The sequence below is a fragment of the Lipophrys pholis genome (assembly GCF_963383615.2).
Source record: "Lipophrys pholis genome assembly, chromosome: 7".
Classification (NCBI taxonomy): Eukaryota; Metazoa; Chordata; class Actinopteri; order Blenniiformes; family Blenniidae; genus Lipophrys; species Lipophrys pholis.
Window position 1 is genome coordinate 11,753,982 of NC_137638.1, and position 27,590 is coordinate 11,781,571.

Consider the following 27,590-nt stretch of genomic DNA (forward strand, 5'->3'; position numbering starts at 1 on the left):
AAGATAACGTGTTTTAATTGTACTTTTTACTGACAAAGTGCATCGTTGCCTGAACCGGTGGCTTTAACTTGAATTTCTAAGTTTCCCAGATGTATCCAAATTGTTCCAGGTAGCTGATGCTATGATATTTGGTTTCCATTTTTTGCTAATTAAAGACGACATCTAACGCCATGGACAACAATGACCTTTCAATGTCTGGGAGAATACACTACTTGTACAGTATAAGATGTTCTCCTCACGAGTCTAACAAGCCAGCTCCAGTTAGATTTATCTCCCCAAATTATATGCAAAACTGTAAAATCACACCTTCACTTGAAATTTAAACCAAATCTGCTCCATGAAAGGGTAGATGCTCTGAATTACTTATCAAATCTAAACTGAGGATCAAATCAAGTTGTATTCAAGTCAATGGTGTCCATGATGGACATAAACAACCGTTATCTCTGTTGATAAAGACAATAATTAACAAGTTAACTATCCAGCAGGCACCTCAGAGTCAATGATACAGTTCGTAGCCAAACTGTTGTGGCCATTTTAGTGATGAACCTGAGTCCTGCCATGGTATGAGCATGATGATGGATAGAATGTTTTTCATTAAAGTAGTAAAACTTAGTCAACATACATCTTTATTTTGACCTTTTTTACCCAATACCCTTCTAGCACACCTATTTTTATCAATCTAGTTAATTTCCTTATTTATGTATGACTTACTCAAAAGGTTTCAAAGCAGTTGAAATAATTACACCTGATAATGTACGTCTCTTGTAAAAAAAATTAATTCCACGTGAGCGACATGATGAAAACCAATTTGTTTTTATTGATCAACTTGAAACTTAGTTTGGCTGACAGATGGAATCAAATCGCACAACACAAAATCTCTGGTCTTTTCCATGCACACACAGACACCCATATAAAAGAATGGTATTTTCAAATGGACATTTAATCCCCTGAGACAGACTGATTTAGGAAAAAGAGACTCAACTGACTTGATTAAGATGTGAAAAAAAGTTAAGAGTTCATAGAAAAGTTAAAGATGAGCAGTCCTACAGAGGAGCAGTCAGAGGTATTGGGGAATGTTGGACAGAACAGATTGTATTATGTGTTGTGGCAGGCATCTCATTAATATTTGGACGGTTACAACTTTGTGTCAGCTTGAAGTGCAGAGATTGTAGACTCTCAATAAGATCCATTTAGAAACCATCAAACAGGGTGTAGTTGGTTGCCATGGCGAGGATGGGGGCTCCCGTCGGGACACCGGGAAAAGGACCGCTGGAGCCAGCGATGTCGACGTGGGAGTACGGCAGAGGTGCACCAGAATCCACACCATGCTGTGATGAAAATCAAAAGGTACTAGTGAACCACTGCACTTCATTATCATTATTAGCACTCGGCACGGTGACTTGTGGAGACGAGTGAGCACCTTGTCAAGCCCGGAGGCCATGATGAGGAAGGCTGCAGGGGTCTGATGTCCTCGAGGCGTGGCGGAGGAAGGCAGGTTGTTGCACTGCAAAATATCCTCATACTCGGACTTGCCCTTGTGGAACTCGTAGTCCTCACGTCTGATAGTGGACACTTCAAACACATCGCCTAACACCTCTCCGGCTGCACAAGAGAAAGAAACAACATGTTAGAATAGAATAACCCTTCATATAGCAGGAGAAAGGGGTGGGGTGGGGGGTGGGGGGTGGGGGTCACATCAACCAGCAAGTGTGAATATTTTTGTTGACTTGGTGCATGTTGTGAATATTTAATTTTTTAGGTACTTGACACAGCTACAATAGCACCATCTGGTGGACACTCTTGATACTTAACTCCTATGTAACACGTATACGGACTCTGCTTACCCTGGACATCTCCTTCTCATATTATAAAACACAAAGGTAACGTCAGTTACTACTCCCTGATACGACACGATAAAGCCTCAATCATGGTGCTCACATGATTTAATCCAAACAAAACTTTGTTTTTGCAGGCTGCTACAGAACTAAGTGCTCTTTTTTTCCCAAGTGGATGAAAGTGAATTTACCCATCGGGTAAATACACTGAAAGATGTCATATATAATGAATTTGCTCAATGTAGAATGAATATAAACTAAAGTTTTCAGCACAATGAGACAACATCCCAGAGATGCTGCTTGTATATCGACCAAAATTCCAGCCATTGCAGTCGCGCAGTACGCATTTGCAAGATAAGAGTCCCAAAGAAACAGCAGGTGAACAAAGAACATATAGTAAAAAGGATGAAAGTAAAAAAAAAAAAAAAAAAACAGGACAGAAAGGTGCTAAATTCATGAAACAACCACCCAATGTACAACAAAGGCATGACAGGGACTTTACAGAGGTTCCTTTAGTCTTCTAATCCAAATATATTAATGGAAGAGATAAGAAGACATGAATTACAAGATTAAATCTTAACAATGTTTCAATAAATAGACAATAAAGACAAAATAAAAACACTGATTATCAGTAAATCAACAATTAATTAACAGAGTAAAATCTCCTTAAATACTGATGCAGATAAATGGTTGTTTTGTTTTCCTACTGTAACAGCTTTGAGTCTGATTTTATTCAACACAGTCATCTGATAATGTTTTGATAAAAACCCTGACGGGTTTATATTAAACTCAGCTGTGTATAAGTAGAAGTATGAATTTAGACTCTTTAGAAGTAAAGAGATTTGCATTCAAATCTATTTGTATGGTTTTCTTACCTTTCTGCCACTGAGCAGCGTTCCCGTTGCGATGAGCCGGTCCGTTGTCCATGATGATCTGTGAGGACAAAGTCCAGACTGAGTTCATTGTCTGCAGTGGTCTCTGCTGTGCTGAGCTGCGTCCGTCAGTCTCTTATACTCACAGAGTAGTTTGGTCCCATGGCCCTGATGGCATGACCAGTCAGAGTGGCAATAGTGAACAACTGAGGGGAAGTCTCCCGGACCGCCTGCAGAGACAAGCACTACCGTCACACGGAGAGGACAGACACCAGGAACATGTGGTGAAGAGGAGAGTCTGACGATGTGCCGACCTTCTCTTTCATCTCACAGAGCAGGTCCACCATGACCATACGTCCCTCAGCATCAGTGTTTCCCACCCTCACCCTGCGACCAGCGCGGGACACCACAAGTTCATCCGCCACGTAACAATCTGAGAAAACACACAAACCCAGCCGGCTGAGAGCAGGAGCCAAAACAATGCTCACACTCTGAGGAGGATTGGAAACATGGACGGTGGCGTTCAACACACTGACCTGCGCCCACGCTGTTCCTCACCATGGCCATCGAGCCAATGACCTTCAGATGTTTCGGTTTCAGTTGGGCTAAGATCTAAAGCGGGAGTGTGAGATGAAGAGTTGAAACTTAAATACTCTGACAATTTATCACTTCGAGGAGCTTCAGAAGACACTTATTAGTATTTTCATTTTTTGCGCTTCAGAGAAGACGTCTTTGCTTCCATACATCTTTTCACTGGACACGACTCAGCAGTCAAAGGAGCTGAGTCATCCTGCGCAGATTTCTGAACATGGATTACTGAAGTGCAGAAAGAGGATGTGGAGGTTTTTCACCTGGAAGAATCCAGCCACTGCAGCAGCTCCACACTTGTCCCGGTGCATCCCGGCCATGAAGCCCCCGGCCTTAATGTCTGCTCCACCTGTGTCGTAGGTGATGCCCTGCAGACACCACACAACAAGCAAACTGCTGATCAAGTAGCACGTCTACACACAAAGGAGGCACTAATTCACCTATAAGAAAATCTTCATGTTCATTAGTGATTATATCTTGAAAAGGTAAACACCGACTGTGTAATTTAGCCGTGGTCAATAAATACACCTTCATGTAGAGAAGTAGCTTGGAGGACAGACACACTCACACACACACAGGACTCTCTAATATTGTCTAAATTCGTCACTATTTACCTAAAAAAAGAACATTTTGTTCATTACTAGATCTCCTATGCCTTTGACAGTGTTACCTACTGAGCTATCCATCCATGCATTTATTTTCTAAACCTGCTTTATCCACTGAATTGTCTCTTGGGTTGGTGCTTATCACACTTGACCGAGGGCAAAAGGAAGGAACACACACGTCCAGCTTGTAATCGAGTTACAGTGAACAATTAACCGAACAAGACACTGAGTCTTCAATAAATGTCACTGAAAGGCGACACTGCAAATGACCACGTCAACATGTATATACGAACCACAGGAAATAGTTGAAAGGCTTTTGCCGGGATACATTTACGCGGTGCCCCACTCAGCTGGGCAGTCACTACATGAACATGTTTGAATACGTGACTAATTTCCCTAAGAAAGAGAGGACTTAGTTCATTCACTGCCTGGGAATCAAAACCTGGTCTCCTCTACGAGAACACACCTTTCCCACCAACATGAGGGTCTTTTGGACGGGCCCCTCTCCACAGTACTGCAGCTTGATGACTCGAGCCTGATGGCGAGGAACACCTACAAGAGGAAAGCGTCACTGAGCAAGAACTCCGATGTCATTCAAACATCTAAATCTGTCAAGAGGCCCAAGTTAATAGCTGATACCCAGAAAAGACAGGTTATCTTACTGTTGGCACAGCGGTTGACTGCGGCCAGACATGGATACTCCTTCTCCAAGGTCTTCAGGTCACTCACCACTTCCACCTGTGAGTGAATGAAAACACATTTGTTCTGGCTTAAGAGTCCACTGCGCAGAAACGACAACTATTGTGGACAGGGACAGACTTTTTTTTTAATACAGAAACCGTGATGTGCACTATGTTACCGTCACACGGCTGTCCCTGAAGAGCTCCTGAACATAATCAGCCACACGAGGCGCTGCCATCCGCTCAGGGTCCGAGCCGCCAATGTCCCGATATGCCAGCCTGTGGACCATAAACAAGCTCAGCCAGTGACGGGGTGAACAACGTAAACCCAGAAATCTTAGCGGAGAACACGGTGAAAGTGTTTGACCCACCGCCCACTCTCCAGAGCATTAGCCAGCTCCACCAGCTTTGCTCCCTGAGCCTCCTGCGCTGCCCACAGGCCCAGCACACATGCCTTGAAGTCACTGGGTTTTACGTTCCCTTCTCTCACTTCAATGGGCTTTTGGGGGAAAACAAGATAAAGAGGAAGTGAGTTTTTACATTTGTAAAAAAAGAACAACAGGTTGGCTGCTGTGAGTTTCAATTTCAACTTTAAGTAGAAAAGACAATACAACAGTATGTCCATGAGAGACACAATAGAGACAGATTTGAGATGTATGATGATAGAATATGTAAACAATTCAATGGAGCAGAGTTTTAAATATCCAGACTTTTTGTATACAATGTGGATAAATGTGCAATAAAATTGTCCCCACAAAAAAGAGCCCCTGCCACTCATATTAAACTGTTCTAAATTGCTTTTCACAATTGCTGAAGCACAGGAACTTTCATCCAGGAGGCATGAAGTGTGCAAGTCTCTATGTGCAAAGTGTAATCTGCCACTGTCCCGCACAACTAGCATGCGTGCATCAGGAGCAGGACAGAAAATAAATACGCGTCATAATTCAGTGTGATATACAACCAGCAGGACCCAAGTTAGAATATGATTCTGTGGCCACATGGATGAACGCATCTATTTTTCCATATGGACTAAATGGCAGTCAGCAGCAGTCTGGGAGGCTCACTGTGGACAGACGGATTGAAGGAGATTTGATCTAAACACTGGTGCAGTAAATCAGAGCTGAGGGGTCAGCCTTCAGGATTACATTGAGAACACAGTCTTCCCTAAGACAATAAAGTTCTAAACTATTAGCAAATATAATCTGAACTGTGCTCCATCAGCCAGAATATACCTACATGTAAGGATGATAATGATTCTCAAACAAAAACGACATTTCCATTGTTTTAATCTCAGATGTATAAGCCGATATTAATGCATATTGAGCTTAGAGGATGTCTCTTCTGAGCAAACAGCTGCACCAGCTTCATCAGTTTCAACCCTTGGCTCCGGAAAATGTCAATCAAATCTCAATATTATGTATTCATACAGTGACTATCACTTGGATATTTAACATGCTGGAAGAAGAGAACAAAATGCGCAGCATTGCATGCTGGGAGTGTGGAAAGGCTGCGCAAAGTAACTTCTCTCAAAGGAGAAAAAAGTTAAATTAAAGTGAGGCCTGATGGAAAAAGTGACTGAAGATATCATGAATATTCCTTTGATTTTCAATACAAAAGAGCCGTTTCTCACCATGTAGAGAGCATGTAGGGCCCCAAGTGCAGCAACCAAGGTGCTGCTTTTGTAGTCTTTGTGTGGTGGGCACACCAGCAGGGGGCGCTTCATGCCCGCTTTCAAAGCCCTGAAATAAGAAATGAGTGAGGCAGGAAAATGATAAAAGGAAGCAAATCCAAAATGTTCATCTCCCATCAACTGACCGTTTGATGCCTTTCTCCGCTGCATCGCTGAAACGACGGACGTCGTCGTAGTCGCGGTTTACGGGGCCGGTGGCAGCAAACACCAGCCGGTTACCAGGGAGACCAGGGACCTTGAGGACCACCACTTCCTCCCCGAGGCCACTGTCCACCTATAGTCAACGCAGAAGCACAAGAGTAAAACAGATGAGTTATATCAAATGTTGTTGGTTTGGCGGCAGTAAAGCTGGTATTGGTCACTGCTTGTTTCAGAAGGACGATGGCCTCAGGTCTTTCACTGCTGCCACTCACAACCCTCATGTCAAAGCATGAAACACTGATCCCTCACATCCAAGTGTGATCTGTGTGTGTACAGAGACAAATCAAGCTGAGGAGGGACAATAGAGACGTACAGAGCTGTAGTCCTGCAGCGGGGCTTTGAGACACTCCAGCTCAGGGGGCAAGGTGTCATGGCCCTGGGTCACCAGGACGATGCCATCAAAGCTGGAGAAACAACCAAACAACCTCATCAGGTGACACTGCAGTCGGTTTTGAAACTAACATGCCAGCAAACCGATAAAGAAGAAGTGTTTCTGCTGATACTCACTTTTGGTTCCTGAGGTCGGTGGTGCACTCGATGGGCTGGACACTGCACAAAGACACAAACTGCCATGTCAGCATTTACAGACACAGTTAAGTCAGGATATCACCTACTGAGTGACGCAACTAAGAGTCCTCAGTTAGAGATAAAAGACTGGGTCAAAGTGTGAAAAACACTCAGACCATTGAGATCTCTTACATGGAGAAAACCTTCAGACTTCATTCTTCTCTGTGTATTTTGGCAGATGATGAGGTGGAACCAGAAAATCCATCTCTTCATCTTTCTGTTTTATGAGTTTGCAGTGAGAGTAAATCTGTCATTACTTTATAAAGTCTTATCTGGAAAGACCAGTTCCAGGGTTTTTGGGTATCATGTGACAAACAGAGGTGTAGTGAAAGTGAAATCAAAGCAAAAAAAATTAAAGGAAAAAAAAAAAGAAAAAAAAAAAAGCTGTGTGGCCCCCTTTAATGTAAAATGATGCCAGATATGGATGAAACACCGTGAAGCAACAAACTGGGTCACATTTCTTTCAGATATGCATGAAAGTAAGACATTCGGCGTATGGTTAAAACAAATAAACCAAAACGTCAAATATCCAGGAGGAATAAATGCATTTTGTGAGAGTTGTGTGAGCAGCAGTGGATTAAACAAAGCAGACAAAGCCGCACGGATTTCCCGTCATTTCATGCATAAATAAGCGGGCGTGCGAACACGAAGCAGAAATAAAAGCAGAGGATTAAAATAAAAACAGATTTAAAGAAAGGTGGCTGTGGATCTCACCTGGTGCACATTTTGTCCTCCTGCTCTGCTTTCTTCTTCAGGGTGAACGAGGCAGCTGAGCCGCCCTACAAGGTAACGTGACCGGTGGGTCACGTGACCCGTCCACTTACTACTTGTGTTGCCTTCAAAGACACAATCAGCTCGGAAACGCGGCACTCCAGCATTAAACTGCTCTGCTACCTCAAAATGAAGACAGTTTTAACTTCAATAAGTAGGTTTATGGGTCTGTCAATGAGGGACATCTATGTGACACGAGTCTGTTTGATAGTTTGAACAGGAAAAATAAAGATTTGTAATAATATGGTTATGCGCTTGAATGTTGCACGGGTATATGGGAATTGTAGTTCATTGAGCTGCTTCGACAAACATAAAAACGGCAGCATTAATATAAATGTATCATCGACATTACATTTAATATTCTCAGAAGTAAAGGTGTCGGCTACTCAATTAAATCCAGTTATTTGTTTTCGACTTGTCGGACCCTGCGGACTACAAATTCGCGACCGGAAGTAGTTCAAGTGTAGTCTTGCGTGCAGAGCTGGAAGCTGAAGAGGTGAGGTCTGCCTGGAGAGAGTTAACTTGTGAGGGTGCAAAGGGCGGCAAGAATCTGCAGGTTTTGGAGATGCCCTCGTGTTGTTACTGTCAGTTGCACGCCAGAGCTCCAGCAGGTAGGCGCGGTTTACCAGCAGCTGAACTGATCTCCATGTTTACTGATTTACAACCCTGTTACGTTATCAAGCCTCGAGTTAACCTGGTGATCCCTCAGGTAGACTGGTCAGGTGTCACCTGTAAAGTTTGCAAGCCTCTTCTCAAGAAACCTGTTTGAGCTGTGCTCACAATTCAGTGTTTTTATTGAGTATTAGTGGAAAAAAGAGTGAACTTAATTCATGTCTCCACAGCAGTGTCCCTCGTGCAGAGCTGTCAACGTCAAGTTGTACTTTAATTAATGGAACAACCATTTAAACAGCCATACAACTTGTAAATCTTACCTCAAAAAAAGAAATACGTTTTGCTTTTGACAGAACTGGGTTTCAACTAAAACTAATCATTTATTAATCTACTTTTGGGAATTCCTTTTCACCCCTGCATTGACCAATCTTATTTCTCAGATGTGGAGGTGCAGTGTTCCAGGGAGCTGATGAGGGTCAAGGGTCATGCCCAAAACCCACAATGGTAGCAAGGCAGCTGTGGGATTGAAACCTGCAAATTCCAGATCCCAAGTTCTCTAACCTCAACAGATTTATGTCCCCATAAGTTTGTACATTTCAGAGGAGCTTCTCTCTGGATATTTTCAAATCTGGTTTGTACAAACCCGGATGTAAAAAAAACGCTGCCTGAAATGTTTTGACAAACAATATGATTGATCAACTATCACAACTGTTAATAAGTGGTGAATGTTTGGGGAAAGAAAGTATTCGTAAACAAAGTAACTGATGACCAGGTCAGTCAGGAACAGAGAGATCACATGAAGACTAAACTTGTCAACTTGGCAGTACAGAGACATTCGGCTGGGAAATCTTTAACAGATGTGAAGAAACAAATGAGCAAATTTGAGATTGTCATTGAAAAAATGGGCTCATTCCACAGAATAGAACATGAGAGAAAATACGTCAATGGATCATGCGATCACTCAGTACTGACCCCATATATGCACAAACCTCCAGAGTAAACATTGCATGGAAGCAAACATGTACAGAGCTGGAAGTCTGTGCTGGGATTGAGACACTGGACACATCAGCTCACTCCTACACACTCATTTCATTACCTGTATGGTTACAGTACGCGATGACATGTTTCTGTGGCGTTGGTGTCGTGCTTCTGGGATCCTTATTGTGTCGTTGCTTAATTTTTGCCACTATTTACACGTCTGGCTTTTACTTTGATTGCTACTTTAGAAACAGTACATTGGAAGCCATAATAAAGTGGAGGAACTCTTACTCACATATTCTAGCACACGTAAAACATTTCCGGTACATGAAATGTAAAACTGTTTCCATCTTTTATGATTTATTCAAATTTTTATCCCGATCATTAGTTTAGGGTTCTCTCACTTCTGTGAGAGTGTCATGTTCGGGTTGTACCCAGCATTCATCTGGGATCAGCTGTAGCCGTCTGTGACCCAAACGTGGACAAAGTGGTACAGACGAGAAATTCCTTTGCATGTTGGTGAGAGTATGCGTGTCCTCCAGTGTTTGGCCTCACTTTACTGGTTTGACAAATCAGTCTTTACTTGAAGGCACTAGTTGAATAATACATTCAGCAAGTAGACATTCAAGATTAAATTTGTAACGTCTGATTTATAGTTCCTCTCACCTGTTTATATTTCTTTCTCTGACTTGTACAGATGCGACTTCCTCTCCGCTCCTTCAGCATCTTCAGGAGTTTAATCTGTCGGAGGCAAACTGCAGACGCACACAGGCGAGGTCTAAGTGGTGCAGCCATGCGTCTGGTGCAGTTTCGTTGCCACGGTGACGGCGAGGGCATCAGGGTAGGAGTGGAGCTGGGCGAGGGGCTCAACTTTGTTGATCTGAAGGCGTTTGACCCCTCGGCTCCCTCGACAATGAAGGAGCTGCTGGAGCTGGGAGATAAGGGGCTGGAGTATGCACGGAGGTATGGAGACTTTCTGACAGCCGCTTGGACCGTGATGAAATATTGTGTTGGCTCTTCTCCTTAAAAGGACTCTTTAATCTGTCAACATCCTCCTCAGCTACCCTGCGTCTCTAGCCACCGTCTTCCTCATCTTCACCATTAAATTTATAAACCATCTCTAGTTTCACAACAAGCTGAATCCATTTAAAAAAAAAAAAATTGCTTTCCACCTACACCACCATTTGTTTCACCTGCACTGCTTTCCCACTCCTCAGAGCCTTGGCGTCGGGTCAGTGTGTGGTGGACCGAGCAGACGTCCACCTGCTGCCTCCTGTGTTGGCCCCGGAGAAGGTGGTGTGTGTTGGTATGAACTACCGGGACCACTGCCTGGAGCAGAACGCTCCCATTCCCAAAGAACCCATCATCTTTAGTAAGTTCTCCAGCGCCATCACGGGACCGTACGATGAAATCCGTCTGCCGTCAGAGAGCCAGGTGAGAGCCAACGCTGCGTTTTAAAGAAGTTTCATTTATTGGTGAACCCAAACCAGTCGTGACATTTATCAATTTATATAGAGCTTTTCCACTTCTAGAGCAGTATAAAAAGCACTTAATGTTAATAGTCACATTCAAACCAATGGAGGCGGCTGCCAGTCAAAGTGCTCAGTCCATCCACTGGGAGAAATACGGGGTTCGGTGTCTTCTTGCTCAAGGACACTTGGACAGATGGGGCTTCAAACCTGCCACCTTCCGATTGAAAGATGATCTTTCTTGAAGTCTGGAATCAAAAGAGGAATACTGCTTTTCAGACCCTCGTCTCCACTCAAACAGGACACGACATGCAAAAAAAAAAAAAAAAAATACAAATAGTTTGAACTTACACTGTATTTAAGGCCCATCCATCCATCCATCCATCATTTCATCTAACTCAGGATTCCTGGAGGGCTGGAGTCGATCTCAGCTCCAGCCTGGACAGGTCACCAGGCAGACATTGCAGCTATAGATAATTTCACTCATCTGGACTAGAAAGTGGATTCTCATTGTGAGGTGCTAACCACTACCTCGCCATGCAGCCTGTATTTGAAGTCAGCATGACACAACAAGTAATGCATCTTATTTCAAAGAAATGTCCTTGAGACTTTTCAGTGTAGGACAATAATGACCACCAGCAGCCCACAAAATTCCAGCCTTTATGTGAATGCATGTGGGCTGTTTGCCATTGTATATACAATGCTCAGTGAAAATGACAGCGGTTTGGAGTTGAAGCTCACGTCTGCCGCTTCCTGATGCTCTTTCATCTTTTGTGCGACTGGAGGAGGTGGACTGGGAGGTGGAGCTGGCCTTTGTGATTGGACGCAGAGGAAAACACATTAAGGTCAGTGCACGGCGTCACCTGCCATGACACTGCGATACAGCGTCTATTGTCTGGCCCCCATTTTTCCATTCCATTTGTCACGCAGGAGGAGGACGCTCTTTCTTACGTGGCTGGGTTCACTGTGGCCAATGATGTCAGCGCGCGTGACTGGCAGATGAAGCGTAATGGGAAGCAGTGGCTACTGGGAAAAACGTTTGACAGCTTCTGTCCTCTGGGCCCTGCGTTGGTAACCCGCGAAGCTGTGAAAGGTGAGACCGAGCGCCAGCAGCCACGGCAAGACATAAAGAAAGAGCCGTTTTGTACGTCACCAGCTACACTGAGTTTTACAGTTGAGTGGAAAGTCTCTGTAGCTGATGGGAGTCAACGACCTGTGTGTAATAAAAAAAACAGCCTGGTTGTACTTGTGACAGAGAAAATTAAAAATGACTGAGGGTTACATCAATGGGCTTTATGAGAAAGTTTCCTGGCTACAAACTGGATTTATACACTGAAGACGTTAAGAACGACTGTGAAATATTATGTTGTGACTGACTCAAGACATGAACTCTACGTAACTCATGCTTGTTTAGTTGTATGCTAGATTTGGAAACTTTCACAGCTTTATTTATCAGTCTGGCCAGTAACGGCGGCAAGCTTCTCCAAACAAACCTTTATGGCATTGCTCTCTGAATGATGGACTGTAAAACAATTTTGATTTGTCATTCGGTAGACGCCTCTTAATCTCAAAACTACAGATGTCGATCAGCCTCCAAAGTTAAAGCAATAGTTTGTCAAGTAGCTGTCACACATTTGCAGTGTATTTAATACAAATATTCAACAGTACAGCATGCATAAGATGATGGATATATTATTTAAAAACTTTTTTTTAACATAATGGTCCTTTTACCATTTTTTTAAGAATTAAAATGTGTTCATACGTGCATCTTTGATACAGTATTGGTCCATTTAACAACCTTTGAAATACTTAGAATATTTCAGATATTTACATGCATGTGCAGATTATATGCTCTGTAACGTTTTACATCAGAAAACATGTATTGTGCTTTACTCTTTTTGGATGTCGGCTATGTGAAAACATTTTAAACAAGAATAGATTTCTACCTGCTTAATTGTTTTTATAAAGTGGCTTTCAAAAGCTAAAAGGTTGGAGACTCTGGCTTTGAGGTTTCTTCTTTACTCTATTGCTGTTCGAATGTCTGCAGCTTTGTCCATACACATATATATTTCATAGCAGGGTTATTTAGGTTTGAAGTCACATGTGAGCCGTCACGTTTCGTGTGTTTTCCAGATCCTCACAACCTGGACGTACGATGTGTGGTTAACGGAGACACCGTCCAGAGCAGCAACACCAATCAGATGATCTTTAAGACGGCTGCGCTGGTCGCATGGGTGTCAAAGTGAGTCCAATCAGTCTTTACTAACCGTGCAGACGACGTGTGTGTCAAAGAACTTTTGTGGCGTGAGTCCACATTTGCATAAAAACACCCAGAACTTTGTTCCTCCTCAGTAACTTGAGCTGACAGCGCAGAGCTTCCATTTAAGAAATTATGCAAATCAAGTCATGTAAGAAGAATTCACAAGTAGTAACACTCTGTGAGCAAATTACCTCGGCCCCTCAGACTCGCCGCTGAAAAGACATGCTTCAGTGAAGATGACTTCCTCCAGAAGGTGCAGCCTTCAGCCCGCTGACCAAGAAGAGCTTCTCTACTCCACGGATATTTTTCCTGATGATTTAGGCCTCCTTCAGTCACCACATAGCTGATAACATCTGTTATTTAATGGTGGAAACCCAGGGCACATTTGTACTCCAGCTGTCTTGTAGAGAGAGAGAGAGAGAGAGAGAGAGAGACACATTTTAACCCTGAGGCAGAAATACACCAAGTCCCAGATAAAAGACGAGGAATCGTGACAATATGTAAGATGGCCTTTTTCTCCATTGCAGCTCAAGATTTCCTGAAACAGTCCTCCGACAGTTTAGTTATACCACAGTCCGACTGTCACTATGACCTACAACTACTCGCACACAACGGAAAAGCAGAAAATACAGCACGATCAGCACTACGGCTGAACTCAAAAGGATACTTTGAGATTTGAGACATTTCCATCGTAATGGTTTTCCTCAGTTGGCATCCAAACAAAGATTTTCCCTTGAGCTGTTGAAGATCATCATCTAGATTATTAGTTAACTAGTTATCTCCTGAAGGGGTCTGTGGGGTATAAAATTAACATTATCTTGTCATCTGTTACCTTCGAATCGGTGGAGTGACATCGTGCAGTAAAACCTAAGCGTCTTCAATAAGTTTATGAAGTCTGCGTCACACAGCACAACAAAATAGTGTAACATATTTCTGAGACAGCTGACATGTTATAGACTGTGAGAGGAAGAAGAACATGCAAATTCAACAAGGTATTTTTGTTTTTGGTATATCAAAAAAGAAAATCCTGTTCTTTCTGCACCTCACCTTTGTTTTCGGGTCGTCTCCTGTCAGGTTTGTGACGCTAACTCCAGGAGACGTCTTCCTGACAGGCACTCCTCCAGGAGTGGGGGTATTCAGAACGCCGCCCGTCTTTCTCAAGGTGATTTCATGCGTCACTCTGACAAAAATTAAAATATGTAGAGCTGCGAGTGCACATGTTATGTCTGTAGTTTTACTTTTACTTCAGCCAGAGGAGAGAATGATATATTTTATTCTTCAGAGTTAAAGGCAATGGTGTCGCTGGTAGCAGTGCTTTGTGGTGATATGAATGTAGATTTTAATGAAGTGTTAAAACTGTGCTTTCCTTTCAGAGAGGAGATGTTGTGGAGTGCCAAATAGACCAATTAGGCTCTATAATCAACAGAGTGGTCTAAATCCAGAGAACGCTCCATGAAGGAACATCAGCCATTAAATAATCTACACTGATTGGTTTGATGTTCATGAAAATCACTTTTTCTGGTGGCAGAATGTGCAAAAGCAGCAGGAAATATCTGAAGATGGATGTATAGTTCTTCAATGATTGTGAAGAAGGAGAAACGTGATTGTGTTTACTACAAGAGACTGTAATTATGTGACTCAGCCTCGGTTCGAGAGTCACCGTCGTCACCAGCTATAAAAAAAACATCCATCAGCAACCGCCCACCCTGCGACACCGCCGCAACCGTGAACCTCCTGACTTCTTTAAACAAGAAACATATTTCTAATTATATTAAACATTCAGCTTGATAAATTGTACAGTATACTTTCCCCTCAGACAATTCAGAGAGCAAATTTCTCATAACAAGAAAGCAGATTTCCAGGGATTAAATGTTAATACGTTAAAATATGCAGCCTTCACACCGTTTCTTATATTGCCTGGGAGAAACCTCTCAATAATTACTTTGATCCAGACGCTGATTCATGGACCTGCTTCATTTTTCTTTTTGCCAAAATCACAGGGGTCTGTTTTATTCCCCTTCGTGATAGAGTAAATGTACCCGTTTGCATTTTGCAGCCTTGTGATGAGGGGAACCAGATAATTAGGTTTGACCTCTGAGTCACTTCCAATTTGTGAAATGCTCACATTCAAAAAGAGGCGGATGAATGCCGCACATTATGGAGCCCGAAGCAGTTCACATTTATCCCCCAACAGATGCTGTCTCAGGGGAGTAATTTGTTATTATTTTTTGTTGCCTTGCTAAAGGGAACTCAACCTCCACAATAAAACAACTAAAACGGCAACAACTCATAAATCACGTTTCTTCTGAAGATGCAATGATTGTCCTTAATGTATAGAGAGCAGAAATAAATTTAAGTGATGATGTGTGACAACAATTCTTTCAGTTTCTGTTGATACCAATTGAAACCAAAGCTGACATCACCTGATGTTTTTAGCATAGAACAGCTTCACACATTACTCTGTGGGATCTTGGTACATTGTGTTCTCAATGCAAATAAAATGCAATATTAAAAAATTATTTCCTGTGAATTGTACTGTACATTTTATTTGTATGTAAAAGTTACTGCTTAGCACTATTGTATTTGTCCCACCTGAATACATATTCTCACTTTATGATTATTGGTAGGGCTGTTTTAGTCTATTTTGGTTTTATCCAACTTGGGCTCACAGGGGACGAGTGGATTCCAGCTGAAGGCATGTTATACCCTGGACAGGCGTTCAGTTTATCACAGGCCAAACATGGAGACAGTCACAGCTAAAGGCAATTTATAGTCACCAATTAACCTCGTATGCACGTTTTTGGACATTTTTGGGAGGAAACCACCACACCCCCCGGGAGAACGGGCAAACACAGGAAAGCTCCCAGAGCAGAGGATATTCTCACTTGAATAACCACACCACTACCCTATGGACCTGGTGCTTCCACCACTTTCTACATTAAAGGTTAGTTTTCTCCAGAATCCGTATGTGGTATGGATTTGTGCTGAAGGTTGAGGCTGGTGTGGCGTTCTCTCTGGCTTCAGCAGTGACTTCAGTTCAACACTGGATGGCAGTAGTGTCGTGGCTGTTGGGAGCTGAGGAGCTGCAGCTACTTCCAGTGCTGGACCTCAGGAGTGAGAAACTACTGCACTGATGCTGGACTCCTCAAATATTCCGCTGTAAACGCAGAAATAATAAGAGATGCCAAAGAGAGCTCCAGGTCTCGATCAAAGTGAGGCACATCGATTTGTTTCTGCTCCTTGCTGTCAAAAGGTCTACGTCAAACAGTCTGACACTCCCCGGGTCTGACTCAGCACGGGATGATCTAAATTCAGGAGGAGAACTGTGCAGCGTGATGAGCTGTGTGAAGGAAGCTGTAAAGGATTTAAGTTTGTGTCCATGAAATTCACTCTGTGCATGAGGTGAATTTATGAAATAGTTGTTTATTTTCAGTATGAACTCTGAACAAACATCAAATTAAAGCATTTTCTGGCAAACAGCCTCCATCCCAACGCGAACACAAGTGGCAGCGTCATCCTACGACGACTCCTCACAGCTGATTGCAGGGACTTCATAATCCGCGCCTCCCGCGGCTTTATGCTAATGCTATTACTAAAGATAAACCTAAAATCAATGCCTCATCATTGAAAAGTCAAAATGCAATTAACCTAAAGACACGAGCGCCGTGGCCCGGCGTGCGTCTTCCTGAACAGTGAACATAAGCTAACAGAGGATGAGGTCAGACGCCACAAAAACACACAGCCATGGTGAAGCCTTGAGTCACGCTGCCCGGTTAAACACATTAATTGTAGAGGTACTGGGAGATGAAGCGGTGCAGCCTCTGCCTGTTTTCTGACAACTGGAACAAAGAACTAACACTCAAGAAGACGCCTTCCCTCTGACGCTCCTCCGAAAGGACCTGAATTGAAAATAATGAACACAAACAAAGCGACGTTAGGATGCTCGCAAGCACAATGCTTTATTATTCGCTATCCTTTATTTATGTGGGTGCAGCTTTTTGTTATCTTTAGTCGTGCGCTTTCAGCACAAGGCCAAATAAAGAACAGTGAAGCAATAAAAGAGATAAAAACTAAATCTTTCAAAACAAGAACTCCGAAATGAAGACGGAAAAACAAAGTAGCTGATAAACCACGTCGGCGATTACCACGAAGCAAGGTCTGAAATAATGAGGCCAATTTAGGAGACAAATTAAGGGCCATAATAACCTCTATTTGGTTTCACAGCCAGATAAAACAAGTTTACTCTTGGGTTTGACCTGCAGGTTATTATACCTTCTTGATATCAGGAAATGGAGCCTGGAGTCAGATCCTAAAAACAAGCACTATGATGGATGTTTCTGGCAGATAACCTTGATAATAAACTTAATAATTGCCTCATGAGATGTTTGCAGATATATGGGTCAATCATGCTCTATTTTTGAAGGCAGTGATTCCCAACCCAGAGACGAAGAGGCTGAGACTGTCGACTGAACTGGAAGGCTGAGGGAGATGCCAATGGAGGGAATTTGAACAGAAAAATTGATTTCTATACGTGTAGATGAAAATTCTGCATAACTGCAGTTAAATTTGAAGTCTACTTGGAATAGTTGTGTTTCTCCTCAGGTCTGAGGGTTTCTGCTGCTCCACGTTTGTTTGCAGAATCAGTGCAGATGGAGATAACAGATGCTCATATTCCAATGTGCAAGTCAGACCATTTGCTGCTTTTCTTTCTCGGAGAGCTTGAAAACTGCCTCGGCTTGACAACCCGCCACAATAAACACCAGGCTTTTATCTGCTCTCATCAAAGTTTCTGTTTAATCCTCAGTTCATTCTGCCACAGTGGAGTGTTTTCATATCAGGTCATCTCCCAACCCACAGGAACAAGAGCAATCTGCCACAGAGGAACCCTGAAAAATGACTTTCCTTTCTTGAGTCTCCTGAGAACACAATCATAACCGTTTGGTTCCACATAGAAACAAAACCTTCTTTTACTAGTGTGATACTTTTCATTTGTAATATCTGGTAAGTCGGTATAAATAGGTTGCAAACTTTTAGACTTATTTATTTTCACTACACCGTATCTTATTTATCTTTTTGATTTTTCTCTATTCCACTCTATTCCACCCCTAGATGTTCCTCACTGCTGTGCCCCCACCTGAAATTCACAGGTGCTTTATAGTGAGAAGCCTGCCGCATACTTCAAAACCCGCTCTCATACACAATCAAATTTAGGGGTTTAGGACAATTTATATACATTTAACCAATGTTTGCAACTCCATCTTAAACAAATCTGCTTACTATGAAGCAAAATGAGAGACCGCTTCAGAGCTGAGAGACCTTGACCTGCCTCTGCTTCTTGTGTGCTTGCTCCAGTGAGTGCTCTTGATAAACTATATATATATATATATATATGTCTCCAACATGATTGGATACGAGCATCTCCATTCAGGGGGAGATTCCTTTTTCCCCTGTTCATCTTGAGCTTGAGACTCAACGATATAGATTTAACACACAGGCGGTGATTTGACAGACGATTCAGATAAATGTATGCTGAACTTTTTCCTGTCGGGCTGTACTAAAACCTTTGGTCTTGATCTCAGTTCAGACAGATTTAGAGAGACACGGAGACTCACTCACCCCGAGGTCTATTAGTGTTCGAACAGCGGTGTGTGCCGCCTCCTCTGAGCAGCTCTCTGTGAGGTACAGCACAAAGGGACACATGAATCAAAAGAACAGTCAGATATCCAATCCAGAAAAAAACAGAGCAAAGCCTGTGCAAAAGGGACTGTAATCTTTATGCTGTGTGTTTTTGTGGAGTGGCGTTTGGGTGCTTTCTGATTGTCTCGTGCGTTTTCCCAACAAGAGGGAAGCATGTGATGGGAGTGAGGAAGCTGCTCTACATTTCCTCTCTGCTCGCGGAAGGCTTTGGAACAATACACATCTGATCAGGGGGAAAGACAAGGTGACAAGCTTTTAAAGTTACGGCAACAGAGGAATGGAAGAGCCGTGTGTGTTTTCGGCGGAGGATGTCAGGCTGAGCTCACCGTAGTGCTGCTTCTTCTTATTTGCTGTGTCACACAGATGGGAGTGTATCTGGGCCACAAACTTGGCTTCTGCATCAGGAAAGACATGAAAATGGAGGCAATTACAGCAGCAGAGCAAAGTGAGGACACTCTGCTAAGATAGTGTGTGGAGTCTGTGATCTGGTGACGCGCTATTAAAGTGTGTTTTTCTTTTTTTGTGGCTGGTGGGCGGTTCAGCAGGTCAGCGCAAATCGCTTTAGGGTCAAAGATAAATATTAGAGACACGAGGACTACAATCACCTCTCATTTGAATTCAATAGCTCCTCTCGTGCCTGGAGATTAAAAAAAGAACATCAAGTCCAAAACTTTTATTTATTTCTACAGCTTTTAAAAATGCATATATGTAATCTCATGGAAAGTTACCACGGGACAAAGCCGTGCAAGTCACAGCCAGTGCCATAAGTATTTGAACATTGTCACAATTTTCAGCATTTTTCCTCTGATCACCATCACAATCGATGTGAAATGAAACTAGATGTGCTTTAAGAGGCGCCACACAGCATTAGCGTGCAATGTTTAGGGCTCATTTCAAGTAGCACTTATATTTGGAATGACATCAACTATTAATAGCTCAGAAATGCCAACAGACCAGGAAAACTTAGGCTACGTTCACACTGCAGGTCTTGATGCTCAATTCAGATTTTTTGCTGGTATCGAATTTTTTTGTGTTATTATTCACATTACATTTTGAAAGTGACCTCCATCATAATACTATATGAACGTGATCAGACCCGACGGTTTCGGGCCCCAGAGCGCAAGCGCAGAAGACGCTATTGACAGAAGTAAAAATTGATGGTAACCAGCCATAAAAATTTGCCTAAATCTCAGCCTGTGTAGAAATCATGTTAAAACCGTAAAACTATTATATGTGTGATAAAGAACACGCCATAAGCACACAAACGCACAAAATCAACAAAAGTTAGAAGGTAAGAGAATTTGGCTCCCCAATTGGTTGATACTCGTCATATCTGGCAACACTGGTCAGCCCGTGTAGATCCATTTTCAAGTGGTCGGTAAATACGAGCCGACAAAATCTAGACAAAATAACGAGGGAAAAAAGGAGATTGAGGGAAAAAAAAAGAGCACGGCTTTTAACATTTTGGCGGAGCAAAAAAATCAGAATTGGGTCGCAATTCCATGCAGACTGAATGAGCCCTTACTGAAATGATTGTAAATCGCACAACACCTGACCATGAAACTATTGATCCTGTTACTTTTGCTTCCTTAAAAAATAAAAGATGTGTTGTAATTCCTACACTGGATACCTAATCTTGTACGTATAACTTATAAAAAGGGGCGGTTGGCCTGGAGCAGGGGCGTTCAAACCCGGTCCTTGAGGACCGGTGTCCTGCTTGGTTTAGGTCTCTCTCAGTTGCAACACCTGATTACACCTGATTGCAGTGAGGGGTTTGTTATTGGGCTTTTTCACAAGCTTGATGATATCATCATCATTAGATTCAGTTAAGTTGAAGCAGGGAGAGCGCTAAAACATGCAGGACGGTGGCTCTTGCGGACCGTAGCGGGACACTTCTGGCCTAGAGGTTTAGCACTGTGGGTCCCTGAGCAAGGCCTTTAACCCAGAGCAGCTCCCAGAATGTATAGATCAGGTTAACGACGAACGGATGGGTTAAATGCAGAGAAATAAGAAGTATTCTTACAAAAGAGCTAAAAATATCCACTTAAAGTACACCTGGGTTATCTCATGTCAAATCTTTTGAGGTGCTTAGAGCTGAAAGCCTCTGAATATTAGGAATATTACTGGATGATGAATGCATAGGTCGATGATTTTTTTGATCCTGAGGGAAATCCAAGTCTTCAGTGCTACACACTGAGTAAATGTGACAAATATGCTGTGAAGAAGAAAAGACGAACCAGCCAGAGGTGTGTCCATGTGGTCCAGCGCCAGGGTGGTCCACCGGAGCGCCCTCAGGTGCCCAGCCAGCATACTACACAGGAAGAAGAGCATCTCCGGACACCGACTTGGCTGGCTTATCTGGAAAAGCAGACAGAGACTCAAGCAGGGAGGTTTCAGAGAAGGCGAGAGCTGGACGGGGGCGGGGGGCTGCAGGACTGAAAGAGCATTTTCCACAACAACGAACACAGAGCTGAAGCTTTTTGTCAGGAGAATAAAATACCTCTGTGCCGGCGGCTGTACAATGCTCAAAGTCTGAGAAGTTTGTAGGCTGACAACACTGAGGCTTCAACACTTATGAGAGCATACTTTCAAGAAAGAGGCCTTAGTTCAAAATGTTCAAACCGGTGCCAGGTAAAGCCTGAGAACACAATGCCGTTGCCAGATTTTATCCGCGTATCAAGTCTTTGCAGGTGGCGGGTGAGTGTCTACTGTGGGAATATGACTGCAGATGAAGTGTATCTAAAAACTGCTGCAGCTGGTGGTATGTGACACAACTGAGAAGAACTACTACAGAAAGTGTATTCTGAGTGCACTTCATTTAGTGTGAAGGTGAGAAGTAAAAAAACTACCAATGACAGGAGGAGAGCCAGAGCCTTGAATGTCGCTCTGAAGCACAAATTAGTCAGTTAGGGGTTTTAAAGTGTGGCAGTAGAACAGGGCTGTCAAACTCATTTTAGTTTAGGGGTCGCATATAGCCCAGTGCAATATCTCAATGGGGCCGGAGCAGCAAAACGAAAACTACATAAGCTATAAATTACAACTCAGAATAGTTCTCTTGGTTTAACGTATGAAGAAATAAGGAATGGCTATTTTGCTTGAATTGGGAAGTTAATGTCTTCTTGGTACTTATTATACTAGGCAAGATCTTCCTACGAGCCAGGATGAATCCTCTGATTTATTGGCTTTGGCCCACAGACTATATGTTTGACAGCTCTGGTATTGATTCATGTTGTCAACAAAAACTGCAGCTCCAGAAAACAATAACCCCAAAACAAACAAAAAAACCAAAACACAACCCAACAGTAACCAGATAGAAGTGAGAAGTCTGAGTAGCCACGTTTGAGTCCACTGGAGTTCAACTCTTTCATCGTCGTCTCAGCTGGGTTTGGATTGGTGAACGTGGATTAGTCTCCAGCACTTGACCATGCTGTTTCTTGGGCAAACTGCTCTAATGGAGCCCGGAGGTGTGTTCCGGCTCATTGTGCTACTGAAAAACTAACGACAGTGGCACTACAGAGCAAACCGGATGGAGTGGTGTGTCTCTGCATGATGTTGTGGTTGATCCATGCTGGTTAAATGATACCTTGAATTTGGAGTGAACCTCTGACAGTGTCGCCATCAAAGCATCACGTTTTCACCTTTGGCTTCACAATGGAAAACACATGCTTCCCTTCAACTCCTTGGCGGATCATAAAGACACAGCAGCTGCGACCAAATGTCTCATATTTGGACCAGGTTCCCTGTGCCTGAGCACCTCTCTTTTTATTCCCTTTCCCCTGTAGTGATTTCTTTGCAGCTACAATAAAGGTCTGACTCACTGGGTCTTGTTGACATGCATTGGCTGACTGATCTCTGGGAAGCAGTGATACCGGCTCTAATCTGAGGTGCTTTTAGGTGGCAATTTCAGCAGCTGTAATGAACTTACCCTCTTGCAGGAGGGGTAATTCTTTTGTCTTTCTTTTCCCGGAGCAGTTGGCTTCCTTGGAAATCAGCTTCCTAAGAGTTTGATGGCAACGCTCGGAAAAAAAACTTTTCAGAACTGACTGACCTGTTTCATCTCATTCTTAACATGTATGTGTACAATAGTAGAATAAGACAATTAAATACATACAAACAAACCAACAAGTCCAGCAAGCAAATGTGCTGCTGCACTTGACTGTTATTCATTCATTTGTGCACCAAGCATCAATGTACCAGAGTCTGAGTCTGAGCCATGAGACAAGATGGTAAACTGTAAGGTCATTTTACCCCAGACAATCATTGCAATGAGAGGCTTGTATTCATGCTGTTGTGTTTTGGATCTATGGAACTATAAATGGATTGTTAATCTGCGTTATGAGCACAGCCGGCAGATTATTGAAAAAAACATTTGAAACCTGCATTCTGAACTTTAATGATCAAAAATTATTAAGAGCTTAAATTGGTGGATTTTGTGCTTTCAGACAAATAAATCATAACTGAAAGTACAGCTAACTCTTTGGGACGGCGTGTATGACTTAATATGCTGAAACGAAACTCAAAGTGCATCAGTGAGCCTTAGATCAATAATGCTTTTGAGACTGACAAAGAATGATCAAACTGAGTTAACTACGCCTATTATAACATATGCACGGGGAGTAACTTACAGTATTTGGCAGTCACATACTGTTCAGGGACGTCAAACTCACTTGAATTGAGGCACCTCATACAGTCGTATTTCATCTTAACTGGGCTTGATCAAAATGAGAATAAAACGTGTCGAACCTCAAAGTTTTCCTTCAGTTTTTGTGTGTAAAAAAAAACGAGACCTTCTTGAAACTGTTCATATTTTATGCGCAAAATGCGTTTTGAAAAACTTTCTTGGGAAAGTTTCCACAGTCTGAAATTCTACCTATGTTGCTACACTAAGTTTCTCTTCAGATTATTGTGGAATCTTATCAGCCTTGGATTATTCACCCACCCTGGTGTCATCAGTCCAGCCCCATTCAGCAGTAACAGCAGATAATCGACGAATCTCTGCCTATTCTCAGATCTCCATCTGTTTGAGTGGATATTTAAATAATCCACTTCATCTCATCGTTAAGTGAATAAAAAGATTAAAAACGGGCTGATGAGCTTTCATACTGTGCAGCACAGACCAAAACCTTGAGAACACATTGAGCTCTTTGTTTCAGGCTTGACCAAAAATACAATTATTTTTAAACAATTGTTTACCTTCACAAATCAGTATTACAAAGTTTGGACCTGCAATATAATATCAGACATTCTAAAACATTTAAAATGCCTTTAGACACAAAACTATCTGGTTCTCAAGGCAAAATATTTAGAGTTTGCCAAGTCTTCCCTGTTACCCGAATACCAGGACAGGCATAAGCTTGTGAAATAAGTCAGAATTACAATTCAAACTGTCATGAAAACAAACCACATCAACTTCTTTTTTGTTTCTCATATTTCTTCTTATTTTGAGGCCTTGTGAAGGCCAATTAAGCTCTTTCACACTAGAAAGAGAAGGACATTCCATTATGGAGCGTGTTGAATTAGTGACGTTATGAAAAGGACGGACTTTTACAATACAAAAGACGCCGTTCTGTAAAACAATGTTGCGTGCCCTGAAGTGAAAACTGAAAACCGCAAACACACAAAGGAGGGTGAACGCATACATTTGGCTACTTGATTTAGACTGGATAACTAAATAGTTCCCAATTAAAGAAGGACTTTCATTTGATTCAGAAACTGGAAATCATCTTTGCCATAAAGACTCTGTCAATAGTTTCATCTGATAATAAAACAGGCCATGAAATTGGGGTTCATAATACTACATTATAAATAGTTTAAGAGCATGTGTGGGACCGTTACAGTCTCGTAATTTGAAAATACAGCACAGCAGAATTTATATTATACAGTGCAGATGGTACTGTAAAAATGTTCTGTCCTATCTAGTCATCGCATCGCCACTTTAATATGTTAATTCTCTCTGGGGTTGAATGCTTTGGCCAGTACAGAATACAAAACAGTCTGCAGCAGGTAATGAAGGTTTTGCATTTCTTATCTCAACAAATTCATCCTCATATAATAAAGCTCCTCAGCGTATTCAGTGTCCGTGCTCCTTGCAGTGACTTCTTTACAAAATATGTGGGTTTTTTTTTTTTTGCTTAGCTTGACTTTTTTACAATGAGCTCATTCAATCTGTCAGTGAACAGCTACCATTTAGTGGTTGAGGTTAATTTAATTTTGTGTTTTAACAATTGTTTTGTGAAAGTGTGACACTTAAAAAGCATTAATGCACAGCACAACTTTCCAGACGAGGCCGCGATGGTCAAAACAACAATTATTAATTGAGCTGCATGAGCAGTGAAAACAACAACAACAACAAGCAGTGCAGCAGCTCCTGCATAAACACGGCCAGAGAGGAAAATATACAGATTGAATGTGCAAGAAGAAGGTGCACTTGAAGGCACAATATTTAGACAATCCAAACAAAAAATAGCTGAATCACAATGTTAGAAGAAAAAAATAAAGAGGCATGTAAAGATACCGAAACATGTCAATGATTAAAAATCACTCACATTGTTAAGCTGTTATTTTTCCTTGGTTCAATTATTTTACATTTACTGAGCTATGGGGACTATCTTTTTTTATTTTGCTCATTGGCATGTACTATTTACAATTAACAAATACTCTAGAAAATGAAAAAAATACAAAAAAAAAAAAAAGCATTTGGAGAAAAACACGATTGAGAACAGAATGAAGCTTTTAACACTCAACTGTTTTTTTAGTGAATCTCTTGAGCCGACACAACAATCTCTTTCTTTAGAATTAGTCATTATAGTTACTTATTTTAGATTACTGCCAGGCTGCTTGGTGAAGTGATCACAGCAAACTGAAGCCAGTCAGTAAGGGAGGAGGTCTGGGAGCAGGCTGCATTGTTTGGTACGGAGGTGTTTGGTGTCCTCGTTCAGCACCCGAAGCTGAGGGCAGCAGAGGCACACTGCGTGGACCGAGTTAACAGAAGCGGTCTGAATCGGTAAAGCTGTGTAAACAGTAGGTGCAGCTCTACCTCAGTGGACAGAGCTGAACTCAAAATGAGGGTTTTATTCTGGTGTGGGTGGTCAGGGTTTTACTGGAATCCTTCAGCATAGGAACAGATTTTGAAGGATTTTCTTTTTGTTTAAAAGCTGGTCAGAGTTACTGTCGCCCTTAAATTTTATAAGATATGCATTCACAAATACGTAAAACCCCCCAAAATATGCCAGAGATTTTAATGTCCACATTATAAAAAGTATCCCCACTTAATTTAGTTGCACCCACTTAATCAATCAGTTGTGCAGTGATTTGTGTGGGTTTATGGAACCGGCTGCCCAACAAACGCTTCCAATGGGGAATTTCAATGTTTTCCTCAAGTCTGCATGTGTTTTCCAACAGAACCTGCCCATAATCCAAAAACATGATGTTTTTATGTTTCGATGAATGGTTGTATGGACTTTTTACAGTGTGTATCACCTGAGATGAAATGTAGAGCTCTCCATGTACCACCACTCTGACAAGCATGTACATGGAGTAGAGGTAAATAACCCGATCAGCAGTTCACAAAGAAGACATGTTTACTCCTGATATGACCTTGATATTGTTCATAAATATTTTGTGCCAACCACAGCCAAAGCAGTAACGTTATAACAAGCACTTTCTCTCATCCTAAAAAGATGAAGCACTTCTTTTTTTCTCATGAATAAAGTAGGCAAGGATATTAATAATAATAATAATAATAATACCTGTTTTTCATTCAGTCACACGTACGCTCACAGGCAAACTAAAGTGTTCAGCTTTTTCCAAAGCTTTTTTGAAAGTTCAAAATGTGAATAACATATTTCCTAACAACAACAACAACAATAATACTACTACTACTACAACTAATAATAATATTAATAATAATTTATAGTAATAACATTTTATAATAATATTTTGATAATAATATTAGACATTTTTAGGTCAACTTTATACTAAACGTTACCTATTACCTTCCTCCATGTACCATGTGGAAAATCAATGGGTAGATTAAGAGGCAACTCAGCGTGAGTAATTGTGATTGTGTGTCTTTTTGTTCTGGCCCTATGATGTACTGGCACCATAGACAGGGACAGGATATGGGGTTGGATGGGATGGGTCCAGCCAACAGACTTTGGATAAGGCAACTATAGAAGAGTGGAGGATAATTAGATGATTTGGCAGCATAAAAAGTTACCGGTGTGTTTTTTCACACTGATGTAGAAAACAGGGCAGTTTGAGAGCATCAGAAAAACAACTGCAGAGACTGCATAGAAATCATGATATAACCAAATGAGACCTGGAGCTAAAAAGAAACTCAATGAGAAGGTGAGTTTGGTGTTAATGCTGCACAAAATAACATCACAGAAGAATATAAGACAGTATTCAGGCACCATGAATACCGTGGTGGATGTTCTATAATGCTGCGAGGCTGCTTTAATCCCTCTAGCACTGGAGGCAATGAACATATCAAAGGGATGATGAAATCTGAAGGTTACTTCTTTGGAGAGAAATGTGTTGGCGAATGTTAGAAAACTGAGTTTGAGGGGAATCTCTTGGATCTTTTGAGCAGGACAACGAGGGCAAAGTTCACATCCAATAGCAACAAAGGGAATGCTTAGAAAGTAAAGGGTGGTCGACTTGAAAGTGGCCTGCAAAGAGTGCACAACTAAATGCAACCCAAAACTTTTTGAGAGCAAAAGTCGGTCTCTGCAGAAAGGATTTCTGTAAACGTCAGCGAGCTG

The 27,590-nt window shown here is 42.0% G+C and overlaps 3 protein-coding genes across 4 annotated transcripts in view; 1 reads left to right on the top strand and 2 right to left on the bottom strand.

Moving 5' to 3' along the window:
* Positions 1-792: 792 nt before the first annotated feature.
* On the bottom strand, positions 793-7,944 carry LOC308112163 (putative aminopeptidase W07G4.4). The gene is made up of 16 exons (XM_080467446.1): positions 7,753-7,944; positions 6,979-7,020; positions 6,785-6,875; positions 6,396-6,544; positions 6,211-6,319; positions 4,952-5,079; positions 4,760-4,859; positions 4,563-4,638; positions 4,367-4,452; positions 3,559-3,663; positions 3,244-3,319; positions 3,022-3,140; positions 2,854-2,937; positions 2,711-2,768; positions 1,421-1,602; positions 793-1,328 (listed from the first exon to the last, which is right to left on the bottom strand). Exons 1-16 carry the CDS (start codon positions 7,761-7,763, stop codon positions 1,191-1,193), a joined length of 1,554 nt encoding a protein of 517 aa, XP_080323572.1. The 5' UTR covers positions 7,764-7,944; the 3' UTR covers positions 793-1,190.
* Positions 7,945-8,102: 158 nt separating this feature from the next.
* fahd2a (fumarylacetoacetate hydrolase domain containing 2A) lies at positions 8,103-15,650 on the top strand. Of its 2 annotated transcripts, none has more exons than XM_080467859.1 (8): positions 8,103-8,305; positions 10,097-10,362; positions 10,617-10,833; positions 11,654-11,713; positions 11,799-11,961; positions 13,002-13,110; positions 14,203-14,290; positions 14,502-15,650. In XM_080467859.1, the coding sequence occupies exons 2-8, from the start codon at positions 10,097-10,099 to the stop codon at positions 14,562-14,564; spliced, it is 966 nt and encodes a 321-aa protein (XP_080323985.1). In that variant the 5' UTR covers positions 8,103-8,305; the 3' UTR covers positions 14,565-15,650. The 2 variants fall into 2 exon arrangements, with proteins under 2 accessions (XP_080323985.1, XP_080323986.1); XM_080467860.1 differs by having other exon boundaries at positions 8,262-8,420.
* Positions 15,651-16,910: 1,260 nt separating this feature from the next.
* Positions 16,911-27,590, bottom strand: part of gpat2 (glycerol-3-phosphate acyltransferase 2, mitochondrial) — a gene marked incomplete at both ends in the record, with an annotated part of 43,459 nt that continues 32,779 nt past the window's right edge. The window contains 4 exons of the mRNA XM_080466544.1: positions 16,911-17,027; positions 18,745-18,800; positions 19,152-19,220; positions 21,063-21,183. Coding sequence (XP_080322670.1) covers positions 16,911-17,027; positions 18,745-18,800; positions 19,152-19,220; positions 21,063-21,183 — 363 coding nt within the window. The remainder of the gene's footprint in view (positions 17,028-18,744; positions 18,801-19,151; positions 19,221-21,062; positions 21,184-27,590) is intronic.